The sequence below is a fragment of the Synchiropus splendidus genome, chromosome 14, assembly GCF_027744825.2.
Source record: "Synchiropus splendidus isolate RoL2022-P1 chromosome 14, RoL_Sspl_1.0, whole genome shotgun sequence".
Lineage (NCBI taxonomy): Eukaryota > Metazoa > Chordata > Actinopteri > Syngnathiformes > Callionymidae > Synchiropus > Synchiropus splendidus.
In genome coordinates, this window is record NC_071347.1 from 15,349,056 (window position 1) to 15,367,649 (window position 18,594).

At 43.5% G+C, this 18,594-nt stretch overlaps 1 protein-coding gene across 1 annotated transcript; it reads left to right on the plus strand.

Annotated features, from left to right (window-relative positions):
• Nucleotides 1-3,795: 3,795 nt before the first annotated feature.
• rgma (repulsive guidance molecule BMP co-receptor a) lies at nt 3,796-18,493 on the plus strand. Its single transcript, XM_053886290.1, has 4 exons — nt 3,796-4,212; nt 10,438-10,553; nt 11,877-12,394; nt 16,603-18,493. Exons 1-4 carry the CDS (start codon nt 4,199-4,201, stop codon nt 17,272-17,274), a joined length of 1,320 nt encoding a protein of 439 aa, XP_053742265.1. The 5' UTR covers nt 3,796-4,198; the 3' UTR covers nt 17,275-18,493.
• The last annotated feature ends 101 nt before the right edge of the window (nt 18,494-18,594 follow it).

The following is an 18,594-nucleotide window of genomic DNA, read 5'->3' on the forward strand; positions in this document are numbered from 1 at the left end:
GCAGAGGCTACATCCACATGGAGCCCTACATTTGCCTATCCGATGATTCCACACGGATCCACTGAAAACAATCAAAAATGATGTTGTACATACACCAGGACTGTAGTGGCGCTGTAATGCTCTCACAAAACAAATTTGGTGCCCAATTGCACATTAACAGTATGAGCTGAAATTGGCATAGAAGCATAGCAAATCTCAAACATTTGCTGCTCATAACAGAAGAAGATTCTGTCTTAATGTTAACAATAACAGTTGCCCAACGTACATTAACCTGTAGCATGCTAATATTGTGACATTCGGGAGGGAGCCAAGGCAAATGGGGGCGGGACGTCATTGTTTTAAAAAAATAAATCCGGATTAGCGTTACACACAGGGATATGGATCAAATTTCTTCAATCTGGGACCTGGTTTCAAAAAGGATATAGTGACTGAAAACAACAGATCCATTTCGACACAGACCTTGTTGGTATACGGCCGACTATTTCTCCACGTGGATGGGATGAATTTGGTTTCTCAGCAGTCAAAGGTGGACTATAGTTTCTGTTTTGATCTGAGTAGGAGACACATTCTCAGAGGTTGATGGGACAGACTCTTCCTAATTTGGCTTGTCACACCCAGAGGCAAGTGCCATCTCCAGTGGCAAGCTCCGATGGCAAGATTCCTGGTACTTGGTAGCTTCAAGGGAATACAAACATTCATTTTTGGGTGCTTATTTGCATCGCACACTGGCTGCAGTTTACATCCCAATGTAACGAAAACTTTTCCCTGAAAGGTTTGGGAAGTGAAGCCATCACAGGACATGAGCCAGAAACCTTAAGACAGCTGTCGTGTTTGTCAGATGTGAGCCCACGTTACAAACCAGACTCTGTTGCCTCGCTGGTGACATGTAAAGCGCTGTTATCTCAGCATAATACCCTCAGCACGGCAGCGTGTCTCACCAGCTGTGTTTGAGTCGTGGCCGGCATCCGGCACCTCTAAAACCATTCTTTTCGCACTGGGGTGTCACTCTTTCATGTTCTTGGGTTACATCAATGTAAAATATGCTGCCTCTCAGTGGCCATCTGGAAAGGGCAGGACCAGGCTGTGAGAGTAAGTGAGTGGATTACAGAGGTCAGTATCTTGCGCGGCACACAAAGGGATGATGTAATGCGACCGCTTGGTCCAGTGGCAGAAAGCATCTCGCAGAGAGGAAGCAGTCTGGAAAAGAAAGCTTTCTTTCTTTACTGCACGTCTGCTGCTGGACCATCGATTTGTAGCTTTTCAGATAAGAATAGTGAACTTGTCCTTCTGCTGCTGCTGTCAGACGAGTCTCTGAGCCACACTGTGATGGATTTCCTTGATCAGAGGGAAAATGGAGCAGAGAGACCTCGAAGGGCTGCAAACAGGAGAAGAGAAGGGAGGAAATGGGGGTGGTGGTGGTATTCCCCTGCATGCAGTCAGAGCCTAAAACACAGGTGCAGCCCGACTTGCACCCTTCCCCCTAAGCTGCAAAGCATTTGTCCACCTGATCCTCCATTAAATCCCAATTATTATGGATTTGTCTTTTTCCAACCTCTGGTCTGCCAGAGACAGGGGGACACTAAATGTTTTCCAGGGAGAGATGGGACGTAACAAATGGCTGTTTGGTCACAATCAATTCCAGAAATTAATGCGGCAATGAGACAAGCATGTCCATGGGAAACAACCAGTGCAGCAGGGAGAGCATTTTAGCGTAATTGGGGCTTGAAAAATATACAGCCGAAAGAAAATTTAATTCCCTCAACCTGCCAAATTAATTTCAACCATGTGCCTCTTTGCATATATTCCTTTATTGATTTCAACTTATTCCATCTGTGGGGCTGCAGGGCTCCGCAGCCAGTCCCAGCTACCCAGGATCTTTAGGTTGAACCAAACCAATGTTCAGTAAAAGTCTTATTTTTCACCTCAACATTTTTTGAAAAAGTCACAAATGTTCACTATTCCTATCCCTCAACAATAATAGGGTACACTAAAAGTACTCTTTTTTTCCAACTGTATTCAAAAAAATTCACAGAAAACCAAGTAGTACAGTTGACAACACTTTACTATGTACTACTCTTGCCAAGAATGTCGCCTGTTGTTCCAAGCACTCTGACATATGGGGGACCTGGTCTTACAGACCAAGACAAAAACCAACGATTTCTAATCTTTGGAACCTGGTTGCAAAAGCATCTGTTTCAGGGACTCAAAACACGCAGATATCGCTCATAAACAACCAACGCTGTACTCACACGGTCCCATAAGAGAACGCAGATGAAAACTAATACCCTTTTTTCTTCTTTGTTTTATTGTCAATTAGTGAGCTCTCATCCACATGAATATTTAATAACCTGTCAATTATTGGTTTATAAATTCGAACATCCTGTCTGTTCAGCCCTTTTACCCCGTAGTAAACCTTTATGAATGTATCCTAAAAATCTGAACTTTAAAGGTTCTAGACAACTAATGTTCCTAGCAAATCTGAGGCCAAAATTTCACTTCTAAAGAAAAGAAAATGGTCAATAGACTAACTATGTTTTCCAAAATATGAGCCATATTTGATTCCTGATACCCAAATGTTGACCGTCTGTATCTCAGTGAGCAAACATGGACCATATGTAAAAGGTATCCTTTAATAAAGGTTTTTGTTTTGCATTAAAACATTAGTGTTTTTTTCTTTATAAAGGAGAGTTTTGCTTCGATTTAATGTAAGTATAACATATATGAAACACAGAATTTTACATTCATCATTCTGTTCTCTTAAAAAACGTTTTACCAAATTACTTCCTCCTTTTCCTTTTTTAAACTGGAAGAGAAAGTTCTGTTTCTTTCTTTCTGTGATACGTGTCACCACTATTGTGTAGTGGAAGGCGACAACTCTACTCAACCAGTCAGTGTTCAGACAGCATTTACGTCAATAAGGGGTGTCAGCGTTTGAGTAGGATGAATACATTTGGCAGCGACGAGAAACAAGTGCACCCTGCGAACGTATCAACAACGGCGACCACAAATGATATACTTAATACCACAGTACTTCATATGATCTTATTTTTGAAAGACAGAGTTGAGAAAAGAATGGTTTTATTGTACTTTGAGAGGGAAAAATACACTTTCGATATTTAATCCACAGCATTGATGCTTTGATTGTTTGTCCAACAGGGTGATTGAATATTCACAAATAATTCAATGCAAAAGACAGCCATGTTTGTACAAGATAAATAAATATATAAAATAAAATGTTATGGGTTGCGTCTTCCAAGGGAATCAACCCTTGTTAGCAGTGAAGCTCATTATTATATAAAATAAATCGTCATTTTTGTCATATTTTCCCACCTGTTGTAAACACTTTTATTGGTGTGTAATGGAATTCTAATATTTTTCTTTATGGTGGAGTGAGATGAAAGATAAGGTAGTTGTTATTGGTCAGTAATGCAGGCAATGAAATCCACAATTAAATAAAACCATATGAAACAATGAGTTTGGAGGATTAAATGGAAATTTAAAACAGGAAATCTATGTATATTAGATATTCATATGTACGAGAGCTTAAATCACTTTTTTTTCTTGTGTATTAATTTCATAAACAAGTATACTTTCACTTTCAATAATAGTCAAGGGAGCGTTTAATACCTATATAAATACAATTGAAGCAAACTGAACTCGCACAGGGGTCTGCCTCGGATGTGTGTGAGAAACTCACGCACTGTGTGTGTGTGTGTGTGTGTGTGAGAGTCAGTGGCGTCACGCAGAGCTGATCATTGTCTCTCTCACACTTTCTAACGAGCCATTTCACAACATCCAGACAGCGGAGCGTTCCGGCAGCAGCCGCCGCCGCAGCAGCAGCTTCACCCTCGGGGCGATTTTCCACCAGCTCCTCCACCATTTAACCCGGCGGTTCATGTTTTTTTTTTTTTTTACGATTTGCAGCTCGGACGGAGGCAATTACCCAGACTTCATTTATCACAATGTCTCTTTCCCGATCGACTGATAGTCAAATGAGTTCAGTAACTGCGGGACTGATCTGATCGCAGACTCATGACTCTCAACTTTCGCTTCTCTGTCGGACACCATGGTGGAGCCTTTTGTGCTCAGAACCCAGCCGAGCGCGGCTGAATTCGGATTATTTTGACTTGCTCGCTCTCTCCAAGAGGTGTTTTTCCAGGGCTTCCTCTCGTCGCTGGTCGCTGTCCTGCAGGAGCTCATGCATTCGCCAAGGTAGCCTCACTTGGTTCCTCTCATTCATCATGACATGCGAAACTCTGTCGCGTACATCTCGCTCTGTGTGCTCACATCTAATCCTCACAAGAAGCCCAACACTCTGCCACAGCTTTCTTTAACACCGTAATTGCATAACATTTAGAGTCAATACGTGAGCTGTCCATAAAGCTCCAGTATAATGACAGGTTTAGTTGTCCTCCTAAAGCCATGTGCGATTGTGGCACGATTACAGCCTGACAAGCAGCATCTGTTGGCAAAACAAAGCTTGTTTCATAAGGATGAGATGTAAAACTGTGAAACAAACCTGACTGCAATATGTCTCCTGGATTTATAGACATGCTTAAGCAAATGTCACCTCAACCTGTTACAGCATGTGCATCCACAGATGATCTCGAATTCTGGATTTCTTTAAAGCCAACTGAATTCTGAAACATATTGGGGTCAGAAATTACAACCATTTTTGGTGTCGTGTTTGACCAATCTTCGAGCCACACAGGTTCAGGTCTTTTACAAACAGTTTTATTTAAAAAAATAATGTCCCAAATTTAGAATTATTTCAGCTGTAGCTACGATCGTCGTTCATATAGTGAAAATCCTCATACAATTTCATTCATTCAAATATATAAGCAAATGGTTTAAACATGGAAAGTGCAGTCCCAAGTTATGTTGTTTCATGAATGATATTTGTATCGGACAATACGATGGATTGGGTCTCAGCTGACTCAGAAGGTGACAGATGATATCGACTGTCGATCAATAAGCAGTATTGATTTATTCAAAGGTTCTAAATTGTTCATTATTGGATATTTATCGTGTTGCAGGTGGGTGCTCAGGAAATATGCGCGATCACATGTTCCGAGTAGCACACAGAAACCAGAAATATATCATATATTTATTATATTTTTATTCCTTATTCCTTATACTATTAAATCATTGACATATAGCTCTTCTTCTCAAAATGGGTCGTCATTGCTCAAATATATCTATCGAATTAAATTACATACATCACTAATATTTGATACATCTGGCCTCAATACAGAATCAAAAATATTGATACTTGATATATATATATATATATATATATATATATATATATATATATATATATAGGCTTTTAAACCATTATGGGAATGACTTATTGACACATGCATTATGGTACCTGTTAGCGCAATGGCAGCTAGAAAAGCGCTCAGAGAGTGCAAACCTCCGCCAAGCAGCTTCGATGACAAAGTATCATTGAAAGCCCTTTCAATTCCTGGATCCAGACAGTGACCCAGATCACTCCCAGAATTGAATCACTTGTTCCATGTACCATGTCACACATATCCTGAAAATTTCATCCAAATCCGTCCATAACTTTTCAAGTTACTTTGACACACAAACAAGATAAACACAACAGTCTAAACCAAATATAGTCAGTGAAGCTAAGAGTTAGCTGACAAGTCATTATTTCAGGTAATTCAGTGCATTGACTGTGGCACCTCCAAATTTACCCCTCTTCGGTCGATGTATCAAGATGTCAGCAGTAGTTCACTGGTCAAAAATAGGCAGTAAAACAAGATCCAAAAAACATCCTAAAGTTCACCACAAGTTTAGAGCCCATGATGAAAGGTGCTGTTCAACTACTGTTCCTCCAACAAAGACAAGATTCTCCAGCTCACGAATCGGCTTCTTCGTAGAGCAACTTCCAGTATAGCACCCAACATAATTGAGAAGCATGAATGTTTGAGCGCCATCTGTCTGGAATTACCTCTGTGTTTGTGTGTTACTGTGTTTCGGTTTATTGAAGGATGAATATTTAAGCTTTTGGATGTATCAAATATCTTCAATATAGATACATTCTTCAGATTATTTCATCTGTTCAGTGGGGCCCAAAAAAAGGCCCCAGTCTAAAATAATTTGAGTCAATTATTTAAAGGCTGCATCATGAAGCAACAATGCACACCTCATGCTGCAGGAGTCGTCCCTGACAGCTCCTCTTGAAGTTGAATCTCGCTGAGAAATAGCCCTGAGTAATGAGCGTGACAATCTGTGTACACTCAAACACAGGCCAGAAGAAAAAAAATACTCTTAAATTATGATCAGATTTCAAATCGTGTTTACAGAAGTTCGACTCGACCCACTAAAGCAGGTGGTTGAAACAGACGGTAAAAGATTCAGAACGGTTGATTTAACGTCACCGCGGGCCGCGTCAATCCTGAATTTGCGCCTCGAGCCGCGGCGTCTCAGCCAAGCAGCCCAAAAATGTTCCGCAATTCATCACAACGCACCGGCGAGCGGCTCACACCTTTCAGCTGCAGTCATTCATTTCGCCGCTGAATAGCACAAGTATTAGCCCAGCGAATCAGGCGGCGCTCGGCCACCCCTGTTGAAAACATGCGTAGGCTCAGAGCTCATTGTGCGCCGTCAAATCCATCAAACAGGAGAGGGACAGCAATCACAAAGACATTCACTGCTGGGTGGAAAAACACAGCCAGCCACGACCTGAGTACACTGCAGTCCGTCTGATGGTGCTTCAGGAGGAGTGACAGTGGTGATGTGTGATTTGTGCACCAGACGGACAATCAAAGGAGGTGGGATTAGGCCTTTAAGAGGAGAGTTGGGGGGGAAATATATTAAATTCTTTTCAGGCGACATCAAAGCCGTTCTAGTCGGCCATTAATACACCTGCTCTGGGTCGGATGGTGGACTGGAAATAAAGCGCCAAGCTGTTTAACAAATGCATAAAACACCACAGCCTCTGAGAGCTTGATAGCAAGCGACGTATCAAAGCAGTCTATTTTCAGAACCACATTGACTGTGCCATGCTTCTGCATATCATGAAATCACAATGTGATCCAACACTATGACTAGAAAGGATTCATTGCATGAATATTGGTGTGACCCAATAGCAATTCTGATTGTTTTATATTGTAATTCCTGGATTTAAATCAGATGATATTCTCAATGTAACTTGGTGTCTATTTTTTTCAGTGAAGATCTGCGCTATAAAGTTGAAATTCAAATTTGGGTGATGATATGTGTAAAACACTGTCAGAAAAATTGTTTTACTTTCATTTCTGCATTAAGTTAATCTTATATTTAGATTAAAACTTAATTGAAATACTGGAAATGATCATGTCTGGAGTAAGAATAGGAGTTTAATTTCTGTATTTTACAAATGATTCTTTACTGAATTACCGTTCGATGGCGTATTGATAATGGTAAATTCGGTAAGTTTCATATAGCTGATGTGCCACAATGTACACACTACAGTGTTCAGTCCAGAATATGAATCTGAAGAAACACAGTGTAAAACAGCCCTACCTGTCTCAGACCGCACGTTCATCTCCAGCCAGCCGCCACTCTCCTGTAACCAGACAGAGAACATGGATTCATTCATCCTCTGACCACCTGACTGAATACTAGGCCGCCTAATGAAACTCTTAGAGTCAGCTAAAATTCAAAAGCACTATACTTCATTGGCCGATAAGCACCGTGGATTTTATGCGGACATATGAAATAGGTCAACATATTCTCTGCCCTACTTTGCCGCGCTCATTTCTGTAGCTGTTTGTGGGTCGGTGTTTAAGACATATACACGGCACGCTCTTGAAATATATAACTCAAAAGTGAGTACGCAATACCCAACGCATACATCATGAGTTTAGAAATGTGACATTGCCCTGTGGATATTTCCAAAATGAGGTGTGGCCAGACACCACTTGTATCAACAGGTTTACTTTTCATTAGAATTTAGGTGCAATGTGGGTGTGATAAAAGATCTTTTTCTGTAAATCCATAACACAAATTCAATAAGTTAAAAGTATAAAATAAACATGAGCTATTAAGCTATATACTACATACTGTTATTGAAAAGATGATCATGTTCAAGTGACTCAAAAGATGATTGTTTTTAGAACCTTCATAGGTCCATGCGACAGGTGCTGCTCGACCACCAGCGCTGTCTAGTTGGGAGAAATGAATGTGGCGCTTCTGCAACATGCATCCGCACCAGCAAAAAGAGGAACTAAATATAACTGAGGACCCTTCCCTGACCCCCCTCCCTTCACTTTGAGGTGACAGGTTGAACCACTCCTGTCTTTATTTGTGTTATCCTCAACAATTATCACTCCATTTTAAGTGGCCCTAGAGAAAACAACTCGCACTCTGTGATAAATGCCGGGAAGTGTTTCAAGCTCATAGCACGTGTGGAAGAATGAAACAATGAAGGGAAGTCAGGAATGAGAGGTGATTTGTTGGACCTCACCTTCCATTTCCAGCACTATTTGACCCCACTAGGAAAATGGCCATCTTTAATCTAATCTAATCTAGAAGTGTCTTATATGGATGCTACCCTGTCACCCTACTAGTTCTAGATCTCTTTCAACATCTCACATCAGAGCATCACATCTTTGGAAAGGCTTCGAAGGTGGAACTTCACCGCTTTCCAATACAGTCAAGCTGTGGTCCACATTAGAATATAGGACAGTGATTTGGTACAACTGTCAACACTAAAAGCAATATTCAACATCATAATATAGTCACAAAATGTGTTATTTGAATGAACACGGGAGTCTTTCTAGGACTGTGATTTGCTGTGATTCACCATTTCAACAGAAGAGCATCCGTTACAGTATGTATTAGAGGTGGGACAATGTGATGGACTCATAATTTAACAAGAATATTAATATTTTATCGCAGGAAAGAGCATGTTGTTGACTCAGTCAGTCTGTTGAAGTTGCAATCATATTTGCAGGAAGCTAACAGAACTGAGCAGAGCATAAACTGCACAGCATTCTCTGTAATAAATGAAAAGCCCTTGAACTATGAGCCCCAGGAGGTAAACAGAACTCATCATTCCAGCTCATGGCCACGACCACTCGGATCAGATTCATGAGGTGAATGGAACTTGATATCCTCACACTGCAATCACTTTTGTGGTGTAATAACACTAAGTCTCGAGAGAGAGGAGCTGAACAAATCACAAGGCGTGTGCTACCTAAAGAAACTAATCTCCACGCCACAGATGAGTGAGGGGAGCGAAAATCTGTTTAATAAGGGGTGAGACATATTGAAGCGACAACTCTCTTGTCTCCGACACAAAGTCTAATAGAGTGAAGGATTGTTTTCATAAACACCTAATAAGCAAACCTCTACATAGAAATTGGTTTTATGATAAAATATCGGTGGAAACGAAAGAGATAGTGTTGTCACAGTCTGACACTTGAATGATTCCATGTGCTTAAGATTAGTAGATTACCAGTTATAAAACAGTCAAATCTTAGAAGATTATTTGAAAAAATATATGATTGTATTAAGAGCGACTATGAATGAACTTTTCAGTGTATGACGTGTGCTGGTTGACAAACGCACAGGCTTGTGTTTATAGTGTTGAAAACACTCAATAAAAACAATAAAAAAAATGGAAAAATCTATGTAAATTGTCATTGGCTACACTGTTTATTTCTGTTTTATTACAAGCGTATTGTGTGGCGGTGGCGGTCAGGTAGTAATGTTAATGTTTTCATAGTGTACAGGTTTCAATTGAGCACTTTTGTTGCTCAAAATGGGGTTTGAATTCCTTGTTGTCCCAATGGTCCAGCAGTTGGTGACTAATCGGTTAGTCAACAATGCACATATATATATAAGTTTAAATACTTGTTGCAGCCCTATTTAGAACCTCAAACTTATACAAGTTTTAAGAAATAATAGGGCTTTTATGATGGATAAATCTGGGTGGTTTGGGTTGTCAAACCAACTGGATTCGTGTAGTTTTGTTGAACTTGTTAAACGGTTCAATAAAGTGTGTTTAGAAGAGGTTCGTTGTGTACCGTTGCATTCACCGTGTATCTACCTTGTGTTTCTGCTCGCTGCAAATCTTCCACGGCACTTTGTCAGCCCTCTCGGAACAAGTCTGCACTTTGAGATGTAATTCGAAACTTGTGGAAGGGGGGTTTGAGTGCGCTCCGTGCGGCTGTGATTGGTTGAGAGGCTGCACCTAGTCGACACTCCCTGCGGGGAAGAACCCAGCGACTACCTGCCCCTGTAGCCGCCTGCTCCAGTGTTAGCTCGCCTGCTAGCTCCGCCAACTTCTCCGAGCCCGAACACGAAAAAGTAGCCACCGGGATGAAACGACGCCTGTGGAACACTTCCATGGACTCTCTCCTGCTGTTTTTTTCCGCGACGAATCAGCGCCTCTAACTCGGCTCCTTGTGTCCTTCCATTTTCCGGTTCGACCAGGGAGAGGAGCGAAGTGCGACCCCGAGCTGGATGGATGGTTATGGGGAAAGGAGGAAGACCCTCGGCGCTTCAAGTGTGCAGAGTCGTCGCTGTGTTTCTCTCGCTCTTCCCTTCCGGTAAGAAACACCCTTCTTAAATATATATAACTTTTGTTAAAACACCTAAAACATGACACGTTTATTATGTATTTTAATCGTTTAATAACGCGTATAAATGTCCGGCACATCCTTTCTAGATAGCATCAAAACAGAGCATTGATCTGAGATTCTTATCACTGTTGACTTCATTGTCTGTGTCTCTGTGGCTCCAGAAAGAAAGCCTTAAATTGCATTGTTCTTTTTCTCCCCACACATGTGGACGAAAGGAACTGGGGGTCTTTCAGCTGCAACCCCTGACTCTTGTTTTGTTTGGGGGATGGGGACATGCCTCAGTCCTTCACACCAGCCCCTGAAAACTTTTATAAAAAAGTCTTGTGGAGCCTTTCGACCCCTGATGTGGCTTTCTTTCAATGGGCCCAAATGTTTGTGTTTAAAAGCAGATATTTTGATTAAAAACACGGCTGTGTGATTTGATAAACGCTCACTTTTGCTTGCAGGACTCACCTCCTGTCTTCACACTGGGAGTGTTTACCAAACTCTTATCAGTTTCCCTCTTAAGTCACTTACCGTCAAACAACAACGTGATAAAGCACTGATAGTCCAGATCAAGAAGGGTTTATTGCCATCCATCAAATGGCTGGTAAATGGAGAGTGTGTGTGTGTGTGTGGCGCAGGCTTTCAGCAGGGTTATTGTTAAAAGTGTGGATATGACTCTCACCCCCTCCTCCCTGGAAACACTTGGTGTTGCAGGCCATTCAAATAAAAGCCACACTAGTTAAACATGGTGTCGCAACAACACACCCTGGGAAATGTTTGAAGAATATTTGTGTAAAGCGTTGGCCGGATATCCCATCCAATGCTCTCAGTTGCAGATTAGCGCTGCTAATGGCTTTATTTACCCTTAAACAAGCTCAAACTTAAAAGAGTGAATCTTGCTGTGCGTTTATCTTGAGCAGGGCTTTATAATAGTGCATTTTAAACAGGTTCCTGAGGATATTTTCCTTTGTATATGTGCTTGTCATGTTGATGTTTATACTGACTATGGTGTCTCTGAGCGTCCTGAAATCCACTGCTACAGGTTTTCTTAAAAAAAAAAATTCTGATTCTGATCTGATTCAGAAACTGGGATAAGCACTGATGTCAGTCAATAAGAAGCAATGCAGGTTGTTTCTATTGTAGTTTATGTCAGGATACTTCACTTCTATCCTTTGAAAAAATGTTAAAAACAACCATTATAACCCGCCGGGGGCTCTGGAGCTTGTTTTTGTTGTGAAGTTGCCATAGTTTGTGTGTAAACGCCAATCAAAATACTTCAATTCATTTCTTGTTTTTGTCTGGCAGTGAGTCTGCAGTGCAAGATCCTCAAGTGTAACTCGGAATTCTGGGCCTCGACGTCAAACTCTGCGCCGGAAGAGGAGTTCTGTACGGCGCTGCGGACCTACACCAGCTGCGTGCGGAGAACCGCACGCACCTGCAGGGGCGACTTGGCGTACCACTCGGCGCAACATGGAATCGAGGATTTAATGAGCCAACACAACTGCCCCAAAGAGGGTCCCACATCCCAACCACGGCCCGGGCCTCCTCTCCTCCCTCAGTCCCCTCAGCTGCTACCGGATACTCAGGAGCGTTCGGACGGCCCGGAGGTGTGTCACTACGAGCGGAGTCTCCCGCGGAACGCGGCGCCGCCGAACTACACCCACTGCGGCTTCTTCGGCGACCCCCACCTGCGGACGTTCAACGATGACTTCCAGACGTGTAGGGTGGAAGGAGCCTGGCCGCTCATCCACAACAAATACCTGTCGGTGCAGGTGACCAACACCCCTGTGGTGCCGGGATCATCAGCAACTGCTACGAGCAAGGTGAGGACTTCTTTTTTAAACTGTGTAAACGTCATTGTCGCACTCTTTAAATGTTGGCCGTGACTCACTTGCTTTAAGAATGAATCAACCTTTATGTTGATGTTTATGTTTGGGGCTACTGTCTGCTGATGAAAAACATCTTCGGTGCCCCCTATTGACAGACCTGGGTTGGATGACCCACTCATGGGGAAACGTCAGAGATGAAAACAGTATTTTACCTTAAGGGTTGCACCAAAAAATCCTAAAATTAAGTAGACAACTGCAGCTACAAGATGCTTCTCACCAAAGTTTGTTTCTTGCTACAGCTGCAGCTTTTGTATCCAGCATCCGCAAACAATATAGTAGCACATTGTTGTTATTGTTGTTTGTTGATGATCCAAAAATGAGTGCGGCCTCTTCAAATGTGACGCTATTTAACACTTCTCCTGTTGCGATGCATTATGGGGGTTGTAGTACGAGTGGTGGGGGGGTCATGTCGAGAGCCACACATGATAATATTGCTTGCCAGATGTAGCTTGAGAGTGTTGAGTTTTACAGGTGGGGGCAGGTGGAGATGAAGCCCCCCTCCATCAACTGATGGTGGCGAAGTCTGACATTGCAAGTCGGTCACTACGCAGTGACAAAAATAGCAGAAAGCTGCCCTAAGATCCCAGTGCCTTGCATCACTGTTGCGCTGGGGAGAAGCCTGGGTCCAATCCAAAGTACGTGGTCCCCCGCTAGCTAAAAACCCGACGTGGTCCGTTACACTGACGAAAGTACAAGAGAATATGAAAGTATTTTAGAAGGCGTAAAGGTTTAATATCCATAACTAAGCTTGGTGTGAGCAAAAATAGCACTCATGCGTCTACTAGTCTAATCTCACTCCTTGGTTGATGTTTTGTCGGCTTGAAACAAGCAACAGCTCTTGGCTGCAAACACTAAAACTGAAAGGCAATGTGGGGTGAAATGAGAGCACAATCCTGTACATTTGACAACACAAAAAAAGACTCACCTGAAGTCTAAAAATAATTAGCCCCGTTTGAAGCAAACGTGCCACACGTCCTTTCATTCGCTCTTGGCGGTCTGTGTGGAGCAAGCTAGTCGGGGGTGACTGCAGGATAAACAAGTTGCGGTTCATATTTTTGCATGTGTGAGTTTTGTCTCATGTGGCGACGCTGAGCGGCTGCAGCTCTGGTCGTCTGCCCAGCTGTCTGCTTGTTAGTGTTTTCTCAGCACCAGAACCCTCTGGACAGGCCCTTCAGATGTCCACACACACGTCCAGAACCCAGGCGTGATCCAGCGTCGCTGTGACATGGAGCGGTTTGGTTTGGGGGAGAAGAAAAAAAAGGCCTCAGCCTGACCTACTTAGTGGTGCGAGCGAGTCTCTCCCCGACATCATGGGTCTTCTTGATGCTGTTGTGATTAAATAAACGTCCCACTCACAAACTGTTGAACCCGAGGTCAAAAACAAAGGTTGCGCCGGTTGTGATTTTCGTTGGCAGTGCGAGCGAGACGCTCCGTATTTGGACAAGATTGGACAGCGACGATTGTGCCGGAGTTAAACGCTGGTTTTAGACAGGCTTTGTCCCTTCATCACATTTGTATCATTTTCTGTAATCACGACGTCTAAATGGCGCTCCATTAGGCGCTCGCGGATTTTCCTCCAGTCAAGTTGGGGCACTAACCGCGTTGCTTATTAAACACTGCTTTACTTGGAGCTGGATCAGACTTTCTTTTTTTTTTTAAGATCTGGACAAAGGGGAAAACAAGGCACCAGCCAGAGCCACCTGTGCAAACAAGAACCTTCTGGTAATAGATGGGCTTTAGCGCAGCTTTGTGTCCAGGACTTTGGGAACAGCGTCGTCTTCTGTCCAGCCTCGCAGACCGGGCTGGAGTCGCGCCTCTGACAAGGGCTCATTGGTGCCCGACGGGACCCGGCTCGCAGGATCTTGACCAGTCCCACTTAATTAGCTGCGGAGTGCCTTGCTCGGCGCTGGCCAGACGCCACTCCCCGGAGCATAGTTCTGGGGTTCACGGGCAGGTTTTTCAAAGCTATGAATGGATCTTCTTTGTGTCTGCGAACTGAGGCCTGATTTTACATGGCCGAGACTCGTGTTTTTGGAGGGTGTTTGCCTTGCCACCCCCCACTCCACCTTCACGGCGCTGAAATGTGACACTGAAGTGGCGTTGCACAAGTTGTCGACTAGATATCCAAAGTGAAGTGTTGATTTCTGTCTATTAGATAGAGTGCAATAATACTAACACGTTATGCTAAAAATGAAGCCATCAGAGTGTATGATGTTTGAAGTGTTTTCTAGCTGAACGTCTTGTCGTCCTCTCACCAGCTCCAGATCATTCAGACCATAACACACAAGACAATGATTTTCTATTTTAACTACCATACATTCCAGACTATGGTGTGCAGCAGAATATTAGCCATTAAACCATTCAATTTAAGAACGAAAATAGATCTTGTTCATACATAAGCCATGGGTGCAGTGGTGCTGTCTGCACTGTAGAAAGGTTTCAAAATGCATGAGGATCACTTCTAAACTTGTTTTGAAAACAGCTTGGAGACTGACTCATGAAACAATCTAGGCAATGTTCTGAACTTGGATCATGAACTTATCACATCTTTTATTCACAATAAAGTGCTCAAACTGCGCTGTTTCCGCCCGCGTGTCTGAAGTACTGACACCACAGCTGGTCTCAGCTTCTGCTCCTCATCTCCGGTCCTCCAAGAGATCGGCTCTGTTGGCGGAGCTGCGGACACGCTGGTGAAAACAGGGTTAGGGGGCGCTTTAAGGTCAATAAAACGCCTCTGATTTCACCAGTTTGATGTGACAAGGCTCAAGGTAGCATGACGCTCTTTAGCCTGTAAAAATCCATATATTATCCATGTCGCTGTATAAGCAGCAGGGCTCTGACCACGAGAAAAAAGTAGCAGTTTGTTGTCTGGAAATTATGCTATTTGTTACAGAACATAAAAGAACAGAGGTTCGTCTGACAGGGACCAAAGATAATGTAAAAAAAAATCGCAACAGGCTTGTGTGCGGTTGCCAGGGTGATCTAGATCAGATCCAGATCAGATAAACCTGAAACGTATCAAGCTGGTCTGCAAACTCATTACATTGGGAAACACTAATTATTGCTTATTTACTGCTAACAATCAGTAATTGTTGTTCACCGTGAACTTTTGGTGACCATTCCTGGGTCAAGTATTGTGTGGCTAAAAGAGCAACAAATGTCCAGTTCCAACGTAGCTGACTCATGTTTATGTGAGGTGGATGTCCGGGGCGTCTTTCCTCATGTACAATCAATTACTGCTGCTGATACACATATGAATACGTCTATATTTATGGTAATATTTCCCCAACCAAAAAATGCAGATTAAAAACAGCCCAAATCACAGCCTCAAATCGGATTCTTGGATTTAAAATATGTTTAAAAATAGAAAGTCTCTTTGATTCTCTCCTGGCTGTGAGTCTCGTAGGAGAAACCTTCAGATGAGAAACGTCATCTGACTCCATCTGCAGCTCCTGATATCAGACGTTAAAATGATGTAGATAAAAACCTGTGAGGTAGCATACCGTGCTAACGGCGGCGCTGTTGCTAACCATTAGCATGTTCAAATAAATCACATTTTGATCCGATTACAGCGCAAGAAATGGAGTTCCTGTATCGCAAAACTTAGCTCTCTCTCTCGAGCAAATCTTGGTTTGACTAGTTATTTTCATGTACAGCTAGTTCACGTTTCTCAGCTGTTCTGACCTACATCTCCGAGCCTCGGTCCGTAGCTCCAGTCTCAACTGAAGAGAGGAGCGTGTGTTTGAGGGCCAGAGCTCAGCAGTCAGTCAAGTTTAATTCATACAGGTTATTTAAAGCTCAATGGAAAAGTGACTTCACATTAGAATAAAATCCTGAATAATGACTTGACGCGGCGCCACCGAAATCCCGACAGGCATCACAGAAGTGAAATTTTCAGATTCTGGAAAGTTTTTGTGGAAAAAAAAAAGTGCTGAAGTCGGTGGATTTCTCCAGTGTGTTTTCTTCATCTGCTTGTCTTAGATGACTTTGGAACTCATGGTGGAGTCGGAGGAAGTTTTATCACTGAGTCATGATCTCCTTACAGATCTGGGACGGTCTGAGGAGTCCAAAGTACAAGCAGGGTTTGATTGTTCCGATGTCCAGAAGTGAGTCACCGACTCTTGTGTTTTTCTCTCCTCCAGCTTACGATCATCTTCAAGAACTTCCAGGAATGCGTGGACCAGAAGATGTACCACGCGGAGACGGACGAGCTTCCCGGTGCGTTCGCCGACGGCTCCAAGAACGGCGGCGACCGCCACGGCGCCAACACCCTCCGCGTGGTGGAGAAGGTTCCCGGGCAGCACGTGGAGATCCAAGCCCGGTACATCGGCACCACCATCGTGGTGCGGCAGGTGGGCCGCTACCTGACCTTCGCCGTGCGGATGCCGGAGGAAGTGGTGAACTCTATGGAGGAAGGCGACGACCAGGACTTGTACCTGTGTCTTCACGGCTGCCCCGTCAACCAGCGCATTAACTTCAGGAGCTTCCGGGCCCGAGCGGCGGAAGGTTCGGGTCGGAGCCGGAGCAGCGCCTTCACCTACCAGACTGCCAGGGCCAAGTGCAAAGAGAGACTCCCGGTGGAGGATCTGTACTTCCAGTCGTGCGTCTTCGACCTGCTTTCGTCCGGAGACATCAACTTCACCATGGCTGCCTACTACGCCTTCGAGGACGTGAAGATGCTCCACTCCAACAGCAAACGGTACCACATCTATGAAAAGGACTCCTTTCTCGGGAACAGAGCGCCGGGAGGCCAAGACCTCCTCCTCCTGCTCAACGTCCTGGTGGTCCTCCTGTGTTGCACCCTTCATCTATAGTCACTTTACACGTAGAAGGTTTCCTCCATCTTGAATTGCTCCACCCGTCGTCGCATCCTGGTCTGTGAAGGGGGCGCTGACATGGGACAGTCCCGCTATTCCGGGCCGTCAGGATATCCACCTGGGATTAGACCCGCATGCCTTCGAGAATCCGGACAAGATGATCTCCTGCAGAAAGACGCGGCTCCGCCCACTTCTGATCCTCTCATTGGTGCCAAGCCAGCGTCGCTCATGTGGCGAGGCAGGACCTGACAGCGCCTTTTGTTAGTCTGAAGAGCAGCGCCACGTCAGGTTAGCTTCCTCAGAGCCTGCAGAAGAAGGTCTCCAGTCGTCTGCCGTGGAGGGTAGCGGGTCACATGCCTGGGGGTATACGACTGCTGTGTCTGTGGCCGATTTGGTCCCGAAAAAAGCAGGGCGTTTTCACTCTGCCATTGTTTTCAGTAGTTCCTCAGACAGTGTTTTCTGGTTGTAATGTGAATGTAGCAAACAAAACAGTTCACGCGGCATGTTTAGCGTTACACGTCCAGGTGTCAATCCGGAATCCATTTGAACAATCGAACAAACAAAAAACGCTGAACAAATTTGACATTTTACATTTTTGCTCTGCTTGTCTTTCTTTCTACCGTCGCCATGGAGATGACTACACTGAAGTATTCAGCAGGCCTGGCTACTGCGATACACTAAAATATAGGAGCAGTGTGACGACAACAGAAAAAAAAGATTGTGACTTTAAATCAGTGTGATTTGTGTTGTGACTTCTACAAATATATGTGTGTGTGTGTGTGTACATATGATTTGTGAGTTGTAATTTTGTATATTACCAGTTGTGTTTCATCACTCCAGATGTTTTTGGTGAATGTGAAACTTTTATTTTGAAAAGGGATTGTGTGGAAACATGAGCGCCGCAGAACTCCTGCACGAACTGGAGTCAATTTAAAAAATATATCATTGCGAGATCCCTCGAATTATATTGATCATATACCACTAATGTTTATGGACTTCTTTCACCTGAGAATAGAATTTTGAAGGATAGTTTTGCGGCGCTGATGTTTTTCTCAGTTCTAAGCACTTTATTTTTATTTTTGTTTGTTTCATCTAGCTCTTATTTTGTCGGTGGATAAAATAGATCAAATAGAAAGGTCAAACTGTATTTGTTTGTAAAATAAATGTGGTGAAACACGCCAGTTGTTTATAATGTAAATTATTTATTGAATAAATGAAAACGTCTTGTTATTCAACCGCGTTGCTTTTATTGTGTGCTGCACCGCCACCTGCTGGCCAGATACGGCACTACACTTATTGGGGAACCTTGAGAGCTGA

Coding starts and splice junctions, on each gene's coding strand:
- rgma (XM_053886290.1), top strand. Junction 10,554..11,876: donor TCTCTCGCTCTTCCCTTCCG/GTAAGAAACACC, acceptor TTTGTCTGGCAG/TGAGTCTGCAGTGCAAGATC. Junction 12,395..16,602: donor CAGCAACTGCTACGAGCAAG/GTGAGGACTTCT, acceptor TCTCTCCTCCAG/CTTACGATCATCTTCAAGAA.